At 42.2% G+C, this 24,516-nt stretch overlaps 1 protein-coding gene across 1 annotated transcript; it reads right to left on the bottom strand.

The window, feature by feature from the left end:
* Positions 1-3,990: 3,990 nt before the first annotated feature.
* Positions 3,991-21,818, bottom strand: pcca (propionyl-CoA carboxylase subunit alpha). Its single transcript, XM_074645656.1, has 23 exons — positions 21,679-21,818; positions 19,224-19,301; positions 18,616-18,663; positions 18,267-18,335; positions 17,890-18,003; positions 17,529-17,582; positions 16,618-16,749; positions 15,047-15,083; positions 14,360-14,438; positions 13,242-13,344; positions 12,916-13,010; positions 11,774-11,924; positions 11,531-11,674; positions 10,880-10,954; positions 10,610-10,678; positions 10,388-10,463; positions 10,089-10,302; positions 8,125-8,227; positions 7,872-7,970; positions 7,577-7,630; positions 6,698-6,838; positions 6,077-6,154; positions 3,991-5,808 (listed from the first exon to the last, which is right to left on the bottom strand). The coding sequence occupies exons 1-23, from the start codon at positions 21,730-21,732 to the stop codon at positions 5,740-5,742; spliced, it is 2,136 nt and encodes a 711-aa protein (XP_074501757.1). The 5' UTR covers positions 21,733-21,818; the 3' UTR covers positions 3,991-5,739.
* Positions 21,819-24,516: the final 2,698 nt, after the last annotated feature.

Below are 24,516 nucleotides of genomic sequence, written 5' to 3'. Positions count from 1 at the left end.
CGCTAGTGGAACACACGCTAGTGGAACAAAGGCTACTGAACAAAGGCCAGTGGAACACAGGCTAGTGAACACAGGCTAGTGAAACACAGGCTAGTGAAACACAAGCTAGTGGAACACACGCTAGTGGAACACAGGCTACTGAACAAAGGCTAGTGAAACACAGGCTAGTGGAACACAGGCTAGTGAACACAGGCTAGTGAAACACAGGCTAGTGAAACACAAGCTAGTGGAACACAGGCTACTTAACAAAGGCTAGTGAAACACAGGTTAGTGGAACACACGCTAGTGGAACACAGGCTACTTAACAAAGGCTAGTGAAACACAGGCTAGTGGAACACAGGCTAGTGAACACAGGCTAGTGGAACAAAGGCTAGTGGAACACAGGCTAGTGAAACACAGGCTAGTGGAACACACGCTAGTGGAACACAGGCTAGTGAACACAGGCTAGTGGAACAAAGGCTAGTGGAACACAGGCTAGTGAACACACGCTAGTGGAACAAAGGCTAGTGGAACAAAGGCTAGTGGAACAAAGGCTAGTGGAACACAGGCTACTGAACAAAGGCTAGTGGAACACAGGCTAGTGGAACACACGCTAGTGGAACACAGGCTAGTGGAACACACGCTAGTGGAACACACGCTAGTGGAACACAGGCTACTGAACAAAGGCTAGTGAAACACAGGCTAGTGGAACACAGGCTACTGAACAAAGGCTAGTGAAACACAGGCTAGTGGAACACAGGCTAGTGAACACAGGCTAGTGGAACACAGGCTAGTGGAACACAGGCTAGTGAACACAGGCTAGTGGAACAAAGGCTAGTGAACACACGCTAGTGGAACAAAGGCTACTGAACAAAGGCTAGTGGAACACAGGCTACTGAACAAAGGCTATTGAACACAGGCTAGTGAAACACAGGTTAGTGAAACACAGGTTAGTGAAACACACGCTAGTGGAACACAGGCTAGTGAAACACAGGCTAGTGGAACACAGGCTAGTGGAACACAGGCTACTGAACAAAGGCTAGTGGAACACAGGCTACTGAACACACGCTAGTGGAACAAAGGCTAGTGGAACACAGGCTAGTGGAACACACGCCAGTGGAACAAAGGCTAGTGGAACACAGGCTAGTGGAACACACGCTAGTGGAACACACGCTAGTGGAACAAAGGCTACTGAACAAAGGCCAGTGGAACACAGGCTAGTGGAACACAGGCTAGTGGAACACAGGCTAGTGAAACACAGGCTAGTGAAACACAAGCTAGTGGAACACACGCTAGTGGAACACAGGCTACTGAACACAGGCTAGTGGAACACAGGCTAGTGAACACAGGCTAGTGAAACACAGGCTAGTGAAACACAAGCTAGTGGAACACAGGCTACTGAACAAAGGCTAGTGAAACACAGGTTAGTGGAACACACGCTAGTGGAACACAGGCTACTGAACAAAGGCTAGTGAAACACAGGCTAGTGGAACACAGGCTAGTGAACACAGGCTAGTGAACAAAGGCTAGTGGAACACAGGCTAGTGAACACACGCTAGTGGAACACAGGCTACTGAACAAAGGCTAGTGAAACACAGGCTAGTGGAACACAGGCTAGTGAACACAGGCTAGTGAACAAAGGCTAGTGGAACACAGGCTAGTGAACACACGCTAGTGGAACAAAGGCTAGTGGAACAAAGGCTAGTGGAACACAGGCTACTGAACAAAGGCTAGTGGAACACAGGCTAGTGGAACACACGCTAGTGGAACACACGCTAGTGGAACACAGGCTAGTGGAACACAGGCTAGTGGAACACAGGCTAGTGGAACACACGCTAGTGGAACACACGCTAGTGGAACACACGCTAGTGGAACACAGGCTACTGAACAAAGGCTAGTGAAACACAGGCTAGTGGAACACAGGCTACTGAACAAAGGCTAGTGAAACACAGGCTAGTGGAACACAGGCTAGTGGAACACAGGCTAGTGAACACAGGCTAGTGGAACAAAGGCTAGTGAACACACGCTAGTGGAACAAAGGCTAGTGGAACACAGGCTAGTGGAACACAGGCTAGTGAACACAGGCTATTGAACACAGGCTAGTGAAACACAGGTTAGTGGAACACAGGTTAGTGGAACACAGGTTAGTGGAACACAGGCTAGTGGAACACAGGCTAGTGAAACACAGGTTAGTGGAACACAGGCTAGTGGAACACAGGCTAGTGGAACACAGGTTAGTGGAACACAGGTTAGTGGAACACAGGCTAGTGGAACACAGGCTAGTGGACTAGTGGACTAGTGGAACACAGGCTAGTGGACTAGTGGAACACAGGCTATTGAACACAGGCTAGTGAAACACAGGCTAGTGGAACACAGGCTAGTGAAACACAGGCTAGTGGAACACAGGCTAGTGGAACACAGGCTACTGAACAAAGGCTAGTGGAACACAGGCTACTGAACAAAGGCTAGTGGAACACACGCTAGTGGAACAAAGGCTAGTGGAACACAGGCTAGTGGAACACACGCTAGTGGAACAAAGGCTAGTGGAACACAGGCTAGTGGAACACACGCTAGTGGAACAAAGGCTACTGAACAAAGGCCAGTGGAACACAGGCTAGTGGAACACAGGCTAGTGGAACAAAGGCTAGTGGAACACAGGCTAGTGAACATAGGCTAGTGAAACACAGGCTAGTGAAACACAAGCTAGTGGAACACACGCTAGTGGAACACAGGCTACTGAACAAAGGCTAGTGAAACACAGGCTAGTGGAACACAGGCTAGTGAACACAGGCTAGTGAAACACAGGCTAGTGAAACACAGGCTAGTGAAACACAGGCTACTGAACAAAGGCTAGTGAAACACAGGTTAGTGGAACACACGCTAGTGGAACACAGGCTACTGAACAAAGGCTAGTGAACACAGGCTAGTGAACACAGGCTAGTGGAACAAAGGCTAGTGGAACAAAGGCTAGTGGAACAAAGGCTAGTGGAACACAGGCTAGTGGAACACAGGCTAGTGAAACACAGGCTAGTGGAACACACGCTAGTGGAACACAGGCTACTGAACAAAGGCTAGTGGAACACAGGCTAGTGAACACAGGCTAGTGAACACAGGCTAGTGGAACAAAGGCTAGTGGAACACAGGCTAGTGAACACACGCTAGTGGAACAAAGGCTAGTGGAACAAAGGCTAGTGGAACACAGGCTACTGAACAAAGGCTAGTGGAACACAGGCTAGTGGAACACACGCTAGTGGAACACAGGCTAGTGGAACACACGCTAGTGGAACACACGCTAGTGGAACACACGCTAGTGGAACACAGGCTACTGAACAAAGGCTAGTGAAACACAGGCTAGTGGAACACAGGCTAGTGAACACAGGCTAGTGGAACACAGGCTAGTGGAACACAGGCTCGTGGAACACAGGCTATTGAACACAGGCTAGTGAAACACAGGTTAGTGGAACACAGGCTAGTGGAACACAGGCTAGTGAAACACAGGTTAGTGGAACACAGGCTAGTGGAACACAGGCTAGTGGACTAGTGGAACACAGGCTAGTGGAACACAGGCTAGTGAAACACAGGCTAGTGAAACACAGGCTAGTGGAACACAGGCTAGTGGACTAGTGGAACACAGGCTAGTGGACTAGTGGAACACAGGCTAGTGGAACACAGGCTAGTGGAACACAGGCTAGTGAAACACAGGCTAGTGGAACACAGGCTAGTGAAACACAGGCTAGTGGAACAGTGGAACACAAGCTAGTGGAACACAGGCTAGCTATTTATTCAAGCATATCAGTTTTCGATAACGTAAGATTTATTGACCAAAATATCAGTCATAACAGCAGTGTATCAATATTTAATCATTGTCTGGGATTTAATGTATCCTCACATACAACATTGGTATATCAACGACACTGAATGAGTGAGAGTTTGAAGCCACTGTGCAGATGATTTGGTATTGTTGTCACAGCCCAGCTCATGGCTGGACAAAGGAGGGGAGACCACACATGATTTGAAACTAAAAATAAGTTTATTTTATGCAACTAAAAGGGAAATTAACACAAAGACAAACTAAATACAACAAAACCAAACAGGGTGGAAGCCAGCAGCAAAGGAGGTGTGAGGGGGGATCCCTAGCTTTATCTACAGAGGGTTCACGCAGACCTGTCAGTTTGCTTTGTGTGGTATTTTTGAAGATCACAAGGAGACACAAACACAGATGGAACTTGGAATGTTGGTTGTTTTACTGTATTAAACTAATTAAAGTAAGTTCATGTTTTTGAAGTAAAATGTTCCACAGATTGGGGTGATGGTGCCGTCGTGCCTCCCGGGGGACACAGTGGAGTGACGGTGTGCACGTGTGTGTCCTCACTAAAGCTATGTTGGAGTCACAGAGAGACATCAGTGTTGAGAAAGCTACAAATACTTTTTTTGAGTTTAGAAGCAGTTTAAAAGAACTTGTAGTGAGTCTTTATTTCCTATATGCTTCATATTATGCACACCTCAACTCAGCACAGGCCCAGCTAATCTTGCACACATTTTGTGATTGATTCTTATTAAAAAGAAAAGGTTAGATTGGATTTTATTTGGCTTTTCTTTTTTTTTACACTGATCAATGTAAAAAGTCTTAATGTGAACGTGAAAACAGGTACGCACATCATGATTGGCCGGCTACATTTATCCAAATTTTCAGTGAGCAAATGCATGCTTGTGATTGGAGTATTACCCATAGAGTCCAATAGAGGGCTCCACTTATGCTTATAGAACTAGGGTTACAATATGGTAACCTTGGGTTCTGTCAGAGACACGCTGGGATCAGACTCTCAGTAAATCCATGGCAGCAGGTGTTTTAGAGGTGAACTGCAGGGCATGACTAGGTAAGTGTCTTAAAGAAGCTTCCATGTAACCGGACCACAGGGAACGAGAACTCAGAGAACCAAGCAAAGGCAAAGAGGCAACCGCATCCCATCATGAGCAGGCTGGCCAACACAATGATTAGGAGACTAACAGCATACCAATGCTACCAGACTGTCTCCCGGTTAGGTTTCTGTACTCTGATGTTGCCAGACAGCAGTTCAGTCACAGTTACTGTATGTTGAAAAGAAGGTGAACTTTATTGGTTGCATTATAGAGTGTCTTTTAACATGTCAGTTCAACCAAATTACCACTCAAGGTAGGAAAAGTGTTTGTCTGTATGGAGCTATGCCCACAGCTCTGGTATGAGATATCCATCTCTGCCTCCACTCCAAAACAATGGAGGTGAATGGAACTTTCTTTTTGCTGCTCAAATCACAGAAAAATTCCATTGGAAAAATTCATCAGCAGCTAATAAAACCAAAGGACCGTGTCCATTGTATTGGAGCGGCAGCAGACATTTCCTATGGCGATATCCCAAAACCTCTGTAGGCAAGACAGCATAGGGGTCAAATGCGAAAATAGGTGAAATGAGCTGAAAGTAACAAAAACAGTTTAGAAAACACACAAAACATAAGCATGACGGAGAGATTTACAAGAGGTTTTTTTTCCTAGACTGCATCTAATCAAACAACATGAATGAGTCTGACGTGGAGAAGACAGAAACACTGCTGATACAGCTGAGCTCTGAGTCACTGTCAGGTTGGGACCACTCTGGAGACGGACCACTGGCAAGACTAATCAAGCATCTGTTATTGTCCAGTCTGTTTACCGAGGTGGATCTTCAGAGGGGAGTAAAGGTCATCCTGGTGCTGATGTCTCACATCAAAGGTCAAAGGTTGTGTTTTATTCAAGCTCTACCAGGAGGTCTCCCTCTCCCACCGTCTCCCCTGGTTTACAGTGGACACTCTTAACCTGGAGGGCAGGAGAACACACACACACACCCATTAAAATCTATTAACTAGGTAGCACACCCATTATAATCTATTAACGTACACACCCATTATAATCTATTAACTAGGTAGCACACCCATTATAATCTATTAACTAGGTAGCACACCCATTATAATCTATTAACGTACACACCCATTATAATCTATTAACTAGGTAGCACACCCATTATAATCTATTAACTAGGTAATACTAGTCACTGATGACAATAACTTGTGTTTTATATTGTTACCTTTGCTTGCTTGACAGCAGTCAAACTGTTCTGCATCTTCATGGCTTCAATCACACAGATCTCCTGACCCTCTGCAACCTACAAGTAAAACATAAGTGAAAACGCTCATCATGGCCGCTACACTACAAACAACCACTGCTCACTCAACTAGAGGTTGGGCTGACCAAGAGGGCGATGACCACAGGTATGTATTGCAGCACATGCACTACATAGAAGCAGGTGGACACCTGACATAGCACCCATATGTGAACATTCAAATGAATGGGAAGACTGCCGTTTTCACTGCAATGCCCTATTTGGTGTGAATACAGCCTTAATGAGGTCAAATACTGATGTTGGGTGATAAGGTCTGGCTTGCAGTCAGTGTTCCAAGGTTCCCAAACTGGGAAAACCATTTAATTATCATTATGGAGCCGTTGAGGAAATATGAATCTGAAATATCACTGTATGCTGCAGCATCAAGATTTCCTTTCATTGGAACTAAGGGGCCCGGAACAAACGGACCCAGACCAGAGGTTACATAGTATGGCTTTATAGTACAGTCAGTCCGTTGAGTCTGTCCTGTAACATCGAGGTCGGTGAATAAAGATTAAGAATGGCTGTAGATGTTGTCTGGGTTACCGTATCTCCAGGCTTGACGGACACAGCCACCACTGTTCCCGGCATCGGTGAACGCAGGATGCTGCTGGTGTCTTCTGGAACTTTTTCTGGCATGTAGGAGTTGAGCTCTGCAGCCAACTTGGACAGAACGCGAACCTTAAACTACACAAAAATACACAATATGAGAAACACGGGAAAGAGGTGTCTTGTACTACAATATGATCGGATAAAATAAAGACCAAACAGCACAGTGTGTTTACAGGTCTTGGCAAGTACAAGGTAGAATTTATCGTCATTCTTTCCATATACAATATTCAGTATACAGGGAACCACATTGAGATTCGGTTGGGGTGTTGAAGAATTATTTTGAAATTCAGTTTTTACATAAAAGTACAACCATGGATCTCTTGGAGAATTTGTGCATGTTTTTTAAGGTTTTGCTTTAATTGTCCATCATTCAAATTTACAAGCAATTGAAGCACATATATTTGGCTGCTGGGAGGCCATATTTCCCACTGCTTGATGGCTGATATCTAATATTCACTGACTGTAAATGAAAAAAAAACAAAGAAAATGGAAATTTGTATTTAAAAATATACTATTTATAAGTACTATTTTAAAATAATTTTACAAATCAGTTTAGAATCACTTTATGGAATTATTAAATGACACATTTAATGAACAAGCAACGTTATCTTAATATAGCAGACATGATAGCTGGTGGAAATGTAAACTCTGTTCATGGCTGAAGATCCCTGTTGGACTTATGCCATCCAATGACCTACTTTAAGGTCAAAATGAGCATGTTTCTTCTCTGTGTGGGAGGTAACACCACTACTACTACTATTATAATAAGGTGTGATTATGTCATTACAATCCCATGTAGACATGCAATCTTACCGATGTGCCCAGGTACTGCAGGACAATCTTTCCTGAAGCATCTCTGGACAGACACTAAAACAAAACAATGTTATTCACTTCACCTATCAGTGGTCTTAATGTTATGGCTGATCAGTGTATATATGTTTTACTATTCAAATATATATTCAAATTTAGAATATTGGTTGACAGCCCTATTGTGTAGTCCCCACTGGTGTCTTTTTCTTTAAACATTTTTTCAGCTGTGTGCTTAGTGTGAGGTAGAACAGATATGATATAATTATATAATTTAACAACCTGTGTGTGTGTGTGTTACCTGTAGCATCCTGGGTGTGCTGTTGATAGTGAGTGGTAGCAGCGGGGAAGCCAGGTTCCACTGTCCACATACTTCCACCTGTCCTCCATCCACCTCCACCTGCAGAGACAGACACAGATGTATAATATTTTAATCAACACATCATCACATACATGAATTAGCTTTAATGATTCTTTTCTTATGTTCCCAGTAGAGCAGGCCTAATGCTTCAGAGACATTGATACATGTTTATGGATGCACATTAAATACTCACAGTAAACACATTTCCTGATTTGGTAACCTCCACAGAATGACTTCCCTCCTCCAGCTCCACACACAGCTCCCAGTGACTACAGTCCACAGGAGAGGAAGACACCCTGCAACACACACACACAATGACTCTTTTCAACCGTGCCACCTAAATGACTTCATACTTGACTATGTTACCACAAGCTTCTAGTTTCTAGAAATCTGGACAAAGTGCTCCACCATCTTCCACAACTGCAGGAGGAATTTTGACGATCTCAAAAGACATAATAAATAAGTAGATATGAGGAGAAAGTGCACTAACTACTGATTTGTGAGGACAAACAGCCAGTTAGACATCTTGATCTCACCGGCTGCTGACCACCTGATAAAGGTCAACTACTGCCAACACGGGGCAGCTCTACAGTGCCAGCATTATAGAGTGTGTGAATGTATAAATGTATTTGGGCACACCAGTGAGAGGGACTCTGGGTTCTGACCCTTGGACTGCCAAGATACAGATTTTCTAAGCTCGCACGCAAAAGAATCTGTTATCAATGTTTTTGTCTCTGCTTTCTCTCTCTCTTTAGCAAAGGTCAGTGTTCTAGACACTATACCTAACACTAACCCATTAAAATGCCAGAGTAGGACCTTGTAAGTAGACTGTCCTACCTTACACCTATCCGAAAGGACTATCCTAAACCTAACCATTTAATTTTAATGCCTAAACCTAACCATCTCTATCCTTAGAGCGGTCTTGACCTAACCCTAACCCAGTCCTAGGCCCTTACCCTAACCATTCGACTACAAGGAGCAAGGGGTCATAATAATAATATAAGGACAATCTATCTATCCTACCAAACCTGATCCTACCTTAACCCTGACCTTAACCTATAGGAAAGAGGAACCTCAAAGCCTAAAGTCTGAACTTTAAAATCCTGTATTTATTGGAACTGTACAAACAATTCAGTATGGGTAATATAGGAATGGAGAACCGCCCAGTCGATGGACGAAGCGGTGGGAAAGTCATCAAGATATCTCTCACTAACCTAACACTAACCCTGGCCATCACTTTCACCTGTTAAAATGACAAACGTGGCAGGCAGCAGTTCATATCAGGTGTCGCTAATTAACATTAATTGAGCAACTTGATTGGCTGGCTCTGCAGTCAGTGTCGGTACGAAGAAGCTCCGCTCTGTAACAGTACTGTACAATTACAGCTAGGGCTTTTCTGGTTCCCACAACACAAAGCGAGCGACACGTCTTCTAAAAGGATCTAGCTGATCACGTCGCATCAGTAACGGTTGTCGCATTCTCTCAGTTAACCTTTCATTCATATCATATAGTAAAATTTAAGGTTATAAGCTTAATAGTTGTGAATCAGGACCTCCACTATTTGGAGAAAGTTACTTGTGAAAAAAGAGGTGAGTCAAAGTCAACAGGCTACTGTTATTTCTATGTGCCAGACACTTTTAATCAACATTTCAGATCTTCTGCTACTATGAGCATTCATTTTACCACATATACTGAGCATCTTTGGTTCCATCTTATTTCATTTTCAGGTTATAACTACAGGTTGTGAACATTAATTAGGCTGTCACCCAAACCCGTTTCTGTCCTCTCACCCTACAGACTGTGTATAAGAAGTGGACGTAGTCACCGTGACGTCACCCATCGGTTTGTGGCCTGCCATTTTGAAGTCTCAATTTCTGCATTTTGGCTGTCGCCTTCTTGGTGGCACAAAATATATTACTGTGACCTTAATTTTATTTACTTAAATGCCCCTAAAAAAGTGTAGAGCCCTGCAGCAGTAGCAGACACCATGTCAGCCTATATGCTCAACGATAAGTCAGCTTTTAATTAGCTTCCACTATGTTGATCATTTGGTGAGGCTCTATGAATACACTGCATTTTTCAGGAAATGGTTCATTGACGGCGGGGACGGTGTGTAGCAAACTAGGCCCTTGTAGCCCCCCAGGAAATGAAGCTCACCTCAGGTCACCCAGGACCCTCTGTGAACGGAGCTGAGCAGTGATGTAGAGGGCTGCTGCAGAGGCCAGCAGCTCCCTGCGTGTGTCTACGTTCAGCTGGTGACCCTTAAAGCCGTCGGGGTAAACCTCTGGCAGGAAGTTGGTGCTGATGTCACCAGAGATAAATCGGGGGTGGGTGATGATTTCCCGCAGGAGGGGAATGTTGTGGGTCACACCTGGAGAGGAGATTACCAAACTTCATTACAGAAAGAAAAATAAGCTCTTGTCTCATTTAAAAAGTGTCTTAGCTGACATGTTTACCTCTGATAACATAGTTATCCAGAGCTTCTTCCATCCTGGCGAGGGCTTCAGCTCGTGTAGCTCCGTAGGTAACCAACTACAAATATATACCAGAGGACATGATTGCAGAACCACAAACCCTTGTGGAATTTTGTAATCTAGTTTCTTGTTTTGACCATCTGTTCCTAAAAAATAAGAAACACACTATTTACAAAAGCATTATATAGTCAATCCATCACTGACCTTAGAGATCATGGGATCATAGTAGATGCTGATGTCACTTCCCTCCTGGATGCCGCTGTCTACACGGACCTGACAGAGTGAGGAGCAGACCAGGAAATGTTCAGGATACAGGCAGGACACTTAACCAGTCACTCAGTGTGTGTGGAGAAAAACCTACAGTATCTGAGAGAGGGCTGAATGCTCTCTGTGGCAGCTCCAATCTGTTAAGTAGGTTGTGGGAGTGGTACACACCTAGTGAAGCTTTAAGGACTCCTTGTCACACACACTTACTTTGCTGAGGTTGAGTGGCTCTTGGTATTGAGACAGCCGTCCGATGGAGGGAAGACCAAAAGACTTGTAAGGATCCTAATAGAATAAACAACAGAGAAACAGACACACTGAAGCTTCAGGTTTCACCCTCCATACAGTGGTTATTACTTTCGGAGCTCAACACAGGTCAGAACTAAACTAACACACTGTTCTGTTTATAAAAACGCTTTAATAGCATCACATAGAGCCATACAGAGATTGCAACCATGTCCAGACTTGTTATGCATTATACTCCGCTTATAGCACTGTATAATTATAGTAATAACCATTTTTTTTGCAAGTATCATAGTGTATTATAATTCCCAAAATTGTAATAGAAGAATATTTTTATGGTGCATTATAATCACTGTTATGTGATTATAAGTTACTCTAAGCGGTCATTGGGAGAGAGGTATTATGACACTTGACCTTATAAATCATTATAAAATGCTTTATAATGTTATATGGTTATTGTTAAACAGCATTGAGTGTTTATAACTATGATTATACGGCGCTATAAAACAGATTGTAATGCATTATAAGTATGCTTATAATTCCATTATGGACATGGGCATCGTAGAAAGTGTTAGCAGGATGTCAGCCGACACCACAGTGATCACAGCTCACACAGACCTCAGCGTAGACGCGACTCTCAATGGCCCAGCCGTTTATTGGGATGTCTTCCTGTTTGTGCTGTAGTTGGTAACCCTTGGCAACCCTGATCATCTGCTCCACCAGGTCCAGACCAGTAATACACTCTGTAATTGGATGCTCCACCTGGGGTCAAAGGTTAAACATAGAGGATAGAGTTTCTGCAAGCAAACTAGTAGTTTGAACTGGGTCTACACCCACACACACACACAGCCCGACACTGACCTGTAGTCGTGTGTTCATCTCCAGGAAGTAGAAGTTCTTCTTAGAATCCACCAGGAACTCCACGGTGCCGGCAGAGGAGTACTGCACAGCCTTAGCCAGCTGCACTGCCTGCTCACCCATCGCCTTCCGTGTCACTGGGTCCAGGAAAGTACTGCAGAGGACACACCAGACACTCACTCACCTCAGTTCTAATAGAAACAAGTTCCACAGTTTGTTTGTTTATTCAACGACCTAGCTTTTTTTTTTAGATACATACAAATATTACTAATACACTTTTTTCAAAAACCAATCACCACATACATGTATTGAAGAATGCTGGCGAGGCACCTACTGTAAGGAGGTTAAATTAAGTGTTTTTAGGCATTTCCTATTGTCTACATCAGGGGTCTCCGACAAGTAGCTCGCGAGCTCGCTACCCGTTTCAGAGTGGTTCGCTAAAGGTTCAAAGAATATGTGCATAAATTTGATGACAGTCACTTTGTAAACCGTTTTAAATTACTACCCAATCCTATTCACAGACATCCCTTTGAGACAAACTGATCATATGTGATTACATATACCGGCTGTCAATTAAACATCAGTTGTATGCTTACTGTATGTACAGTATGTCACAGTGACCTTGACCTTTGACCACCAAAATCTAAAATGTCTGATGTAACTATGCTGCTGAAGAGCTGCTTTTCATACCTTCTTGTGCGAAAACCAAGTCGGTTGCTTTCACCCATGTTGATTTAAAAAAAAAAAAACTAGAAGTAGCGCCTCATGGTTGTTTGCCTCCGCCGACCAGTCAAGTGTCAGTTTACATCTATGTCTGTCCAAAATGTCATCACTTCATCATTTTATTTTCCTGTTAGACATTTGATAGATAGATACTGTATTTGGGGGAAATTGGTCATGTTTTTGTGTAAATTGTCATAATTAGCAAAGGAATTCCTGAGTTATGGCCAAAAATGTGTTTTGTGAGGTCACAGTGACATTGACCACCAAATTCAAATCAGTTCCCTCCTGGCATTCCTGAGATACGACGTTCACAAGAATGGGACGGACGGATGGACAACCTGAGAACATAATGCCTCCGACCAGGGCTGTCACCGGCACGGAGCCATAAACAATCCAAAGAGCAGAGGGAGTTTGTCACTAACCTGGGAGCTTCTTCCACCACCTTCTGGTTCCTCCTCTGGATGGAGCATTCCCTCTCATTCAGCCACAGAGCGTTACCATGTTGATCAGCCAGCACCTACAACACACACAGGTTTCAATGGTTCTCTCTGGTGAAGGAATTTATTTAGTCATTTTTATCTTTGGACTTTTTTTTGTCACAAAAGCTAGATAGTTTTTTTTTTTTAAAACTAAGCTAATGTTCATTATTGACATTCATGTCGATGAAGTGCAGTAATTAAAACTACGTTTCCTGATCACACTCACAGTATTAAAAGATATCAAACCTCTTTGTCCACGTGTGTCCTACCTGTATCTCAATGTGTCTGGGGTTGTCTATAAACTTCTCAATGAGCAGCCTGTCGTCTCCAAAGCTGGACGCTGCCTCCTGGGACGAGAACCGGAAACCTTCCCTGGGACAGACATGAAGGCGGCAAATACAAACATCAGTCTCTCCAGTGGACTGTAGTAGTGGTATAAAGTAGCCATAGAAACAAGATGTCTAATGATAACAGAAAGATAAGACAAAAGTGAGCATGGTAACATGGTAGTAGAGCCAAAGCTTTTTCCCTTTTGGAACTAATGGAATTAGACTATTGAGCACAATCTAGCTTGTTATTAGCTCACCTTCCTCAGGATAAAGTCAGTAGAAGACAAATATGATCTGCCTTGTTGATGCTCTCCAGGTTCTAACCACTTCATTACTTGCTTGCATTGCAACACCTGGACCGTGTGTCCACGGTGCCCCGGGTGACAGTGTCTGATATTTCATTAATTGTACATGATTTGGGAACTCGCCATCCAAGTTTGTTTATTCCAAGTATGTGATGAATCCAACACGGTGCCAAGTCATTAGCTGTAGATGATTAAAGATCTCCCCAAGCATATATACATGCATAGAAATATTCATAGAGCGCTGGATTGTAGCATAAGCTGTTCTCTGATGAAAAAAGCTTTTGGGCACCCTGGACTAACCCCCAAAAGGCTCAACTAGACCACACTGTCAACCATCATACCAAATTAGAAGTTCCTAAGTTAAATAGTTTCTGCTCTGGAAACGAAAGTGTGACACACGAACGAACGGAAGGACATGCGGAGCTCTACGTTGTCGCGGGGGTATAAAAAGTAGCTGAGGTCTTGGGAGTAGGAGTAGACAGCGAAGCAGCAGATTAACAAGCCAAAGTAGTAACTGTAGAAGTAGTTTAAGGACAGTAAACTGAAGTTGTTGATTTAGAAGCATTTCAGACAGTTAAAGTAAAAAATAAGCCGTAGGAGTGGTGCCACTATTTACAGTAGTATCTGAGGTTTAGCAGTTTAAAGCATTTACGTAGCACAAACAGTTTATTTAAGAAGTGATGTCTGATAGCTTTCATGACTAAAGTTGTTAATAAAAAAAAAAAGAGTAGACGTTAGATGAGGATACGATACCTTGTCTCTTCATCATTCCAAGATATCCTCATCCCTTTCCCTCCTCCTCCTGCAGATGCTTTGATCATCACTGGGTAGCCTAGCAACAACAACAAAGATAAAGCAACACCAATAGGTATACTTGGAGGAGAAAAGGTGGAGCTGGTGCATCAAGTGGACAGAATAATGAAGAAGGTAGATTACCTCAGAATGTTTCAGGACAACATCAAACCATCAGCTAGAAAATTAAATCTTGGATGCGACTGTGTGTTCTAACAGGACAATGGCCCCAAACAAACATCCAAAGTGGTTTTGGGATATCTAAATCAAGCTAAAATTGAGCTTTTGGAATGGGCTGCCCTGAAAAGTCAAATATGGATTTAACTAAGAAACAAAACTATTTCTGCCAAGAGGTCAAAGATCCAACCTGAACTCTGCCAGAAGCGTAATGGATAGTAAAAGCCATTGATTGAGGTGAAAAGAGCTAAGGGACATGCAACCAAATTAGCTGTGCTGGATGTATATTTTTGACCCTTTAAATTTTACAATGTTTCAGAAGACACACAAAAACAGTATAAAAGAAACCAAACTTTTCATTTGTAACAAAGAAGTAGATCCCAACAATCATCCTGCTACAGAAAAACAACAAACTGCCTTGACACAAATGTCCCCTTACAAGTGTGGTACAAGGGAGAAGTGATGACTTACCAATTTCCTGTGCGATCTTCACAGCTTCCTCAACAGTCTGACAGAAAGCAGAGAGGGTTTATGGTTACTATGGTTACTGATGATGAACCAAAGCATTACTACAACTATGCAGTAATTGTCACATCCATGCTTTGAACTAGTTTGTCACTATGCTGTGAGCGAGACGTGTTTTGATGGTTTCAAATATGAAGCACTTGTGTTTCTGGATTAAACCGTCATTGTGCAGTGTTGTTTGTGGGTGAAGTACTGAAACCTCCACCTGGAAGAGGACTGGAGGAGTTGGACTTGGATAATGGATTAGTTAGAAAACACAGTAACTCATCTACTGCAATGTGGACAATCCCAGATGTTTCCCATAGAAGAGTTTAATGAACCAGCTGTGCGCTATGCTTTATCGGAGGTGAGAAAGATAACCAGACATGCATTTACCAAACCAAGTAGTTAATCCTTTTCTCCGTTAAAACCAAAACATACCGTTTAAAAGCACTTACAGGAACTCTTAACTTTTTGAGTGTTGCCCTTTGTGGTAAATGGTAAAGGGATTTGCATTTATATAGCTATACCTTTCTAGTCTTCCAACCACTCAAAGCTCTTTACACTACGTGTCAACATTCACCCATTCACATTCATACACTGATGTCAGAGGCTGCCATGCAAGGAGCCAGCCTGCCCATCAGGATCTGATCTAAATACTCTTTCACACACACCGTCGGGAGCAATTTGGGATTAAGTGTCTTGCTCAAGGACACTTCGACATGTGACCAGAGCAGCCGGGGATCGTACCACCGACCTTCCAATTGGCGGATGACCTGCTCTACCCTCTGAGTTGATTCTCAGTGAAGTTGTCGTCCTCTTCACAACATCTAAAGACTCTTTCATCGTTTGAGTCATCACATGCAAAATGTTCCATTTAATAATCAAAATCTGTCAGACATGACTGTCCGGTCTGACGAATGGTAGACGTCGAATGACGAATGGCAGAGTAGCTCGCAAACCGGGAGAGCTCTGTCGAAATCCTGTGTTAACTTGAATTACACGTGCTTCATTACCACGGTTAACCTGTGTGAAAGGCTAATAATTATCCTGTGCAAACATGTGTGAAAGGCTAATAAATTATGGTAAAGCCTTATAAAAATCATAACCAACCTACAGACAAGCAGTCTTCTGAAAATTATGAAGATGATGGAGCGCAAGCTAGCCAAAACCTGTAGCATCCTACTAGCAACGTAGCGCTAATGCTGTCGCCCCCATTTGTGGCCAGTGATTCTCAATATCGGAAGATTCAGTGGGTGTGTCTCTCCCTCCGGCCCTCAGGGGACAGTTATGAGCCCATTGGTGCACCAGCAGGACGTAAAGATGACTGGAGGCTGATGGACCTCAGTGGTCTCGTACCACGCCATCACGAAAAATGTTTTGTGTACGAGTTCAACGACAAAACGTCTTATTGTTGAAACACACAATAAGACACAATGAAGCATAGGTTTGGTATTATTACTGCCCATAAACAATAAGTGATTTTTAGGGAAGAATGGCCCATAAAGGGAACATTCCTCTTGTATGTGTGCCCGTACCTTGACCACTCCATCATATCCTGGGATAGTGTTGACGTTAGCAGCCTTAGCGATCAGCTTGCTCTCAATTTTATCCCCCATTGCCTGGATAGCATGGGTGTCTGGGCCGATGAACGCCACGTCCTCTGCTGCCTAGCAACAAAACAATAATACCATGAAAGTTACCATGTCAGACATGTAATAATAATAATAGCACAGACAGAACAAAGAGCTGAAGTCCCACCCCAGTGCTAGGCTAGCTCCACTAGCCTCACAACATCCAACTCCCTAATAAAGATGACACAGAATCCTGGGGTTTATTGTCCAGGTTTTGGTAACTACTATTATGATTGAGCCTGGTCATTTTACAGCAATAGTCCAACATTTTGGTCAACAAACTTATTTGCTTTCTTTTGAGAGAGAGATGAAACGCTGTGTGTAGTACAGCTAGATTCTGAACTATTCCTTCTAACATGAATGCAGACATTTTTATTTTAGCATTCAAAACAATCAACGTACTGTTGAAACCTTACTGGAGGTGCAAAATAACTTCTGTTATGTGTGACAAAATAAGCTGTCAACTGTATCTCATGGTTGACCTTGAGCTGTCACACATACTGATCCCAAGGTCAAGAATAAACATCTATACTCCATTAGTATTTCAGCATTCATGCTTTTTTTTTTTTTTCAATACTTTCATTAAACATTTGTTGATCATTCATTAACACAAAATATCACTTTTAATGAGACAAAGTAAATCATAAATAGGGCACAGACTGTTTGAATAAATCAGCAACAAATTTATTCCTTAACTAACCCAAAAAAAAATTGATCAATTCTCACCTTAGCATTTGTTTGTCACTAATGAATTTTGAACTCATGGTAGTAAAGTGTGTGTGTGTTGAGAGAAAATGAGTCTGCGTACTACTCACCAGTCGCTTTGCAAACACTTTGTTTTCAGAGAGAAACCCATACCCAGGATGAACCTTTACAGAGGACGAAACAGGAAACTTTGATTCGTTTCAAAGGCTTTTAAACACAAATATATAGCTTTGAGTTTATATAACCAAGGGTGTATTCTATACATGAAAAAGGCACCAACAACAACATCTCACCAGATGGATGAATGGTACTGTGACAGTGTATTCTAACTGCACAATAAGTGAACCTCTTGACACAGCTCTATGTACTGACATGCAGACACATGCTTCACTGTTTAGAGAACCTACATGTTGTCTTGATGTGCATCTCCCACAGTCACATAGTGTAAATAAGAGCCGAGTAAATGCTTACAGCTTGTGCTCCGGTCGTTCTGACGGCATCCATGATGGCGTCCATGTTCAGGTAGCTCTGACTGGTGGGGGCGGGGCCGACACACACCGCCTCATCAGCCATCTTTACATGAACCTAAACACGGGCAGACACAGAGTGTCACCTCAGCAGTAGAAAGTGGTACACACTGCATGAAGACACACTTAGAACACGGCTACCACCTACTCCAACTGTCTGTCTACGATATATATATATATATATATACACAAATCCTGCTTCATAGTACAGTCCTCTGGTCTCGGACTTGACATGGACTCGGTTAAGTTGGACGTGTCTACAGCCCTACCCGGTATTCAACCATCATTTTAAACACTGGATGAAGACTGATGGTGACTCACAGCACTGGAGTCTACGTCACTGTGGACAGCTACAGTCTGGATGCCCATCTTACGACATGTCTTGATCACCTGATGGAAAAACACACACATCAACATTAACACTCGTGCTTCACTCTAGAGTCAATGTCAAATACAATGCAGTGAATTATAGATAGCTACTGGTAGCTCTTAACAAAAAAACAGGGAATAAAACATCAAAACAAAGATTGTGGTTTGACTACAACAGCTCTGCCCTACGGAGACTTCTTTAAGCTCCATCTGGGGGTGCTGTGAGGTCGACATGTCTTCAACAGCAATGCAACAACACCTCATTTACAGCACATATATACTTTGTGTCGGCCAGTCTTACCCTGCAAGCAATCTCTCCTCTGTTGGCAATGAGGATCTTATCAAAGGTCTGTGGAAAGAAACGGCACACAGATTAGCACCGTTGGTCATTGACACAACAAGGACTTTCTTCAAGTCAAGTCAAACTCTATTTGTAGAGGACGTTTAAAAACGACCGCAGTTGACCAAAGTGCTGAACGTGTACGTAATGAAAATGAATACATAGCAAACAACAATATGAACAGAGCAAAATCAATAACCATAATCTGCACATAACAGCAGTAAAAAGAGCAGCAGCACAACAGAAAATAAACTTAATCAAACGCCAACGAGAAGAGGTGAGTCTTCAGCAGCGACTTAAAACGATTCTACGGTCTGAGCTGTTTTAATATGAAGAGGGGAGCTGTTCAAGGAGCATCGGATTGGTCGACTTCAGTGCTCGAAAAAAGGGTAACATGGGTAACTCTCTCAAGATCCCTGGGAGACAGGGATCACTCCACCTACTGGTCAATGAGAAGACTTTCTCTACCACCTAACTCCTGAACAAGGCTTATTTCAGAGGTCACAACCAATCATACCAATGTCTAATCACATCTTGCCTCACACTGTGTTACATTTAGTTTTGGTTACCTTTTCACTGGGACTGTAGACGGTGGAATAGTGAGCGTTGCAGTGCACGGCACAGCATCTGGTCCGGAACGAGGCATACTGCAAAACACATACAGATACATTATATTAGGCTACTATGTTATTTCATCTCATTCATTATAATATTCATTTAGGGTAAGGGGTATACGTTGGGATTTAATCAACTCCACTCCTGTTTTAACTTCTATGACAAAGTCAAATATGCTGCAAGAAAATCTTCCTTTATTTTCAGCAGGTTCAGGCTGGGAAATGGTACAATCAGATTGTTTTTTCTGGTTAAATAAATTGGTTCAATGAAGAATTATACATGATGCGTTGGACAGTCAAGGGTCTTTGGTTGACCTCATTCCGTGCTAACATTAGTTTTTTACTTCTGGTGCAAAAATCATAAAAGTGAGGTTCATTTGTGGAGATTATCTGGCTGTTTGCCACAGAGCTTATTTTCTGCAATAATCCAAAAACAATCTTATTGGCTTTTTGTCGAGGGAATCCGTGCGATGCCAACTTCTTGGTTGGCCTACAAAAATACGTCATCCCTGTGGCACTCTTATTTCGTTGCGTCCAGAGGCATTTTAGTCTAACAAACTGCGATGCACTGTGTGTTTTGACACCTTTTTATTGGAACCAGCGTTCATTTTTTTTCAGCAATTTGAGCTACAGTAGCTCTTCTACTAGATCAGACGACACGGGCCAGCCTTCGCTCCCCACTTGCATTAATGAGCCTCGGGTCTGACCCTGTCGCCGGTTCACAGATTTTCCTTCCTTGGACCACTTTTGGTAAGTCTTGAACAATGCAGACCGGGAACATCCCACAAGAGCTGCAGTTCTGGAGATGCTCTGACCCAGTCATCTAGCCATCACTATCTGGCCCTTGTCAAAGTCAATCACATCCTTACGCTTACCCGTTTTTTCTGCTTCCAACACAAAGGTCAAAGTTCAAAGTGTTCACTTGCTATCTAATATATCCCCCCCACTGCCAGGTGCCATTGTAACAAGATAATCAATGTTATTCACTTCACCTCTCAGTGGTCTTAATGTTATGGCTGATCAGTGTATGTCAATCACAGGTGAGTGGGAGGTACCTCACAGGAGGTAGAAAATCTAACTTTGATGCAAACACTAATGCAGGAGTTACACTTGATCAGCTCACTGCGAGTGACAAAGAGTGAGATTTGTTTTGTTTTCTGTGAGGTCCTCTGATGCACAAGCCTCAAGGAATTTACTGACTTTATCCAAACAGAAGCTGCACAGAACAACAGAACAATAGGCAGTTTAGTATGCGGATAGAGTGAAGATGTCTCTGTTCAGAGCATATTGTACTCCACTGTATGCAGCCCATTTATGGTCAAACTACAAAAAAGCGAGTTTACAGAGACTTCAAGTTGCATATAATGATGCAATGAGAATATGACCGAGATGTTGTAGTGCAAGTGAAATGTTTGTGTCTGCAGGCATAAATACTTTTCAAACTTTCTTAAGAAATCTCATGTACAAAATGTATATGCCAGCTAAATCACTGTGAGAATGACATCATCTTGCGGTTGTCTAACATCAGATTTACCACTACATGGTACCAATCACAGCTGTGGAGGCATTGGTATAATTCTTTATATGTAAGGCATTAATATATAATTATATATTCTAAATCTCTTTTAATCAGGACTTTTTATAGTGCTTCATGTATTGTAATGTATTATATGTAATATCTTGTTGTTGTTTTTATCTGGATCTTGAGTCTGCAATAAAGTTTGAATTGAATTGAATTGAATTGGCAGTTTTCAAACCATCTGGAGATCCTTGTTCATTTAGAAAGCAGAAAAACAACATACACACACAGACTCATGCCTCCCTCAGCCTGCAGGCTCAGTGTTAGAATGAGTGTGAACCAGTTTACCTTTTCTGTTTAACCAAAGTACACAAGCAAGTGGCCACCAGGGGCCCCATCCCTAGTGGGCTGACCTGGTCAGCATTTAGAGGAGACGGTCAAAACAACTATTATATAGTGTATATATTGGTAAAGCGAGTAAAATGAGATTACATTAGTTTGAACGGGATTAAATAACAGTGAGTGTCCAACACCCTCCTAACGGAACATAGTTTAACACAGCTGTTTAGAGCTCAGCCGGTCTGCATGACATAACCTCTAAAAGTCACATGAGATGTATACTCTCTTTATGACTGAAGAAACACCTGACACCTTTATCTACCTGTCCAGCTTTAGGAAACAAACTTTTGCACAGTGTTATCAGTGTGCTTCTCTGTCTTATTGTCTTTATGTCTGTCCCATGAAGACCGTCCAGGACTGTCCTCACCTGTCCTCGTCATTAGCAGGTCATTAGCAGCACTATGCTAACAGACTATGCTGACAACTGTCATGTCAGTCGCGTGCTGATAGTGAACGGTGTGTTCACCTGAGCTCGCGCTGTGTTGAGCTCACCTTCACCGCTGACAGCAGCCTGCTCACTGATGGAGAAAGCCCGTGCGCCGCCATGTTCACAAACTCTCACAGACAACCACGCACACTGACGTGATGACGCAGCAGCTTTTAAAGAGAGCGGATTGGTGGAGAGAGAGGCGTCGACTACATTCACCCTTTTTTTTCCTCTCTCAACTTTATTAAAAAGCTTTTGGAAACATGACATAACGTTTTTTTTTTTCATTTTTTTTTTTTTTTTTAATCGTTATCAAAAATATACACACAACAAGGCACTGTCAATTACCATAACAGTAACAAAAACAACTATAGGTTGAGCATGGGCAACAACCTAGGGAGGGGGGACAAAGGAGGACGGTCTGCAGGACAGATAATAATGCACTATACTCATTTTTAACAGTCTCTTCTGCACTATATTCACTTTTTTTAATAGTCGTGTATCACAGCTGTTACCCTGCACTATATTCCGTTTTAACAGTTTTCTTCATCTCCTTGTATTTTTATATCTGGTATATATTTTTTTACTTTGTACTACTAACTTTTTTTACTGCCTTTTTACTAACATGTTTTGCACTATGGAACTGTGATGCTGGGAACTTGAATTTCCCTTGGGATTAATAAAGTTACTATCAATCTATCTATCTATCTATCTATCTATCTATCTATCTATCTATCTATCTATCTATCTATCTATCTATCATCTATCTATCTAACATATATCAAAAATAACATTTAAAGAGAATAAAAATAAAGTTAAAAAAAATAATAAATAAATAAAAAATAAAAAAACGGCTCATCTCAAATTAATTTGTATACATCAAATAAAGAGAATTATTTGACTTTTTTTTGTCAGTCATAATCGACAGACTTACTTAGCAGTTTTAGCTCATTCTTCATACTAGTCAGACAGGGTTTAGTTTTGAGGTATCTGCATTATTATGTGTAAAAGAAATTACTCAACAGTAAAATATTGATAACAAAATCCAAATTCCAATTCACAGCAAAGATACCAAATTATCTTTCACTGTCAATGGTGACAGCTCAATCCCCTTGGATTGTAGCCAGCTCTGCATGTCATTCCAGAAAAACTTCACCGATTCACAATGAACTTCACTTCCAAACTTTCAATGTCACTTTCACAAATTACAGTTATTCAAATCAAAGTTAAACCTCAATCTTCCTCAGAATTCGTTCGTTGGGTAAATCTTATTCAGGATTTTGAAGTTCCTCTTTTTCACCTTAGGAGGGAGAGGGAATGAAATATATTTTCTCCGTATTATCTTAAACTCTTCAGATTCTAATTCCTTGAAAACATAATTTCTCTGAACTGCGTTACGGAAGTATTCTTTTAACAGAATATTCCTAATTCTTCCTTAAAATTCTTTGGAAGAAGACATACCGATCATAGTGGGGCAGCTATGCTGAAATATTCAGAACAACTGTGCATTTTGCAAAGACCTGTCACTCTAATTGGTCCTTAGTTATGCATAACTTTAAGCCTTAAATCTTCAGTAGGCAGAACGTTTTTTGGCATCATTGGGCAAAAATTCCATAATAACCTCTCATCATATTGTAATTCAAGTGTTCTGAGAGAAAACTAGACTTCAGCACCTCCTCATGACTCTGTTTACAGGCTTTAGAAAATCTAGCCTGTGACGGAAGACTTTGACCAATCACAGGTCATTTGAGAGAGAGAGCGTTCCTATTGGTTGTGCTCCGGCTGGTGGGCGGTGGTTGGTACTTCCTCAACTCATCTCAACGTGGCTGCCGGGTCACAAACATTCTCATTTTACAGCTAAACAGTATACTACAAGATGATTCTGAAAACATCTGAGGAGAGACATAGGCATTATAGTAGTGATGGTGAGCTGAAGCTTCATGAAGCATTGAAGCTTTCCAGCAAATTGGTTCGGAAAAGGGTTCATTTCTCGAGGCTTCATGTGCACGAAACCACCTGTTGGCCAAAGAGTGTAAAACAGGCAGATATGATCTTAACCATGTGATCTGTGATATACTGTACTTTGCTCCAATAAAGGCTGTTGGGAATGACTATAAACAATGAAAAAAATATATATTACCATGTAATCCATTTATATCTATATAATATATATTATAATGTATATTTTATAGTAAGTATATTATGAGTATATAACATACATGTATAATAAACTGTAATTGTTTTAAGAGTAATGTATCTTATGTGTGTAAACCTATCCTTTGGTCAATAATTGTATTGTAGTGTAATATAATATAATAATGGCAGGAGGGGTAATATTAGTGTTCTGTGTTATTGGTTTAACCAGTGAAGATCTGAACCACTTCCTGAACCAGTCAGCGGTATGGCCGGGCCGCGAGGCTTCGGACGTCATCAATGACGTCATTGGTCTAAAACGATACAAGCCTCGATACGCGCTCCGAAAGCCTCGACACTGCATGTAACATCACTTCATTATAGTAACAGAATATTGATTCATATTTGATCAGCGCTGCCTAGTTCGACCTTTTGATCAGAGTTGGTGAGTGATTGACAGCTGTTCAGAGACAGCAGACTCCAGGTCAGCTCTGATTGGTTGTTTTCCTCCGGTCTGTGAAATCTTGCAGATGCCATTAGGACACAAGTCAGAGATTTCCTCCCAGCGACTCATAGCCGCAGAGAGGCGACCCTCTCGTTCTCCGGGTGAGAACTCCAACAAAGCGCCGCTCAGCCGGGGGCTCGTGAGTATCCCCACACCCGCCCAGCGCCTCTCACCCTGGGCAACTCCGGAAAAGGCGAGAGTTCAGCCCCTCTCTCGAAGTGTGGTTCCAGAACCAGAGCTATGCGTGGAGGTGAGCCCAACTATA

The sequence above is a fragment of the Sebastes fasciatus genome, chromosome 9 (assembly GCF_043250625.1).
Source record: "Sebastes fasciatus isolate fSebFas1 chromosome 9, fSebFas1.pri, whole genome shotgun sequence".
In the NCBI taxonomy this organism is placed as follows: Eukaryota; Metazoa; Chordata; class Actinopteri; order Perciformes; family Sebastidae; genus Sebastes; species Sebastes fasciatus.
Note: the sequence above shows the minus strand (reverse complement) of the source record. Positions and strands in the feature narration are given on the sequence as shown.

Excerpts from the sequence above, each read along its gene's own strand:
- pcca (XM_074645656.1), bottom strand. The coding sequence starts at position 21,732 with ATGGCGGCGCACGGGCTTTCTCCATCAGTGAGCAGGCTGCTGTCAGCG. Across the intron at positions 17,583-17,889 it reads GAACGACCGGAGCACAAGCT|GTTCATCCTGGGTATGGGTT; the intron begins GTAAGCATTTAC and ends TCCTCTGTAAAG. Across the intron at positions 11,675-11,773 it reads AGATGAACACACGACTACAG|GTGGAGCATCCAATTACAGA; the intron begins GTCAGTGTCGGG and ends CTTTGACCCCAG.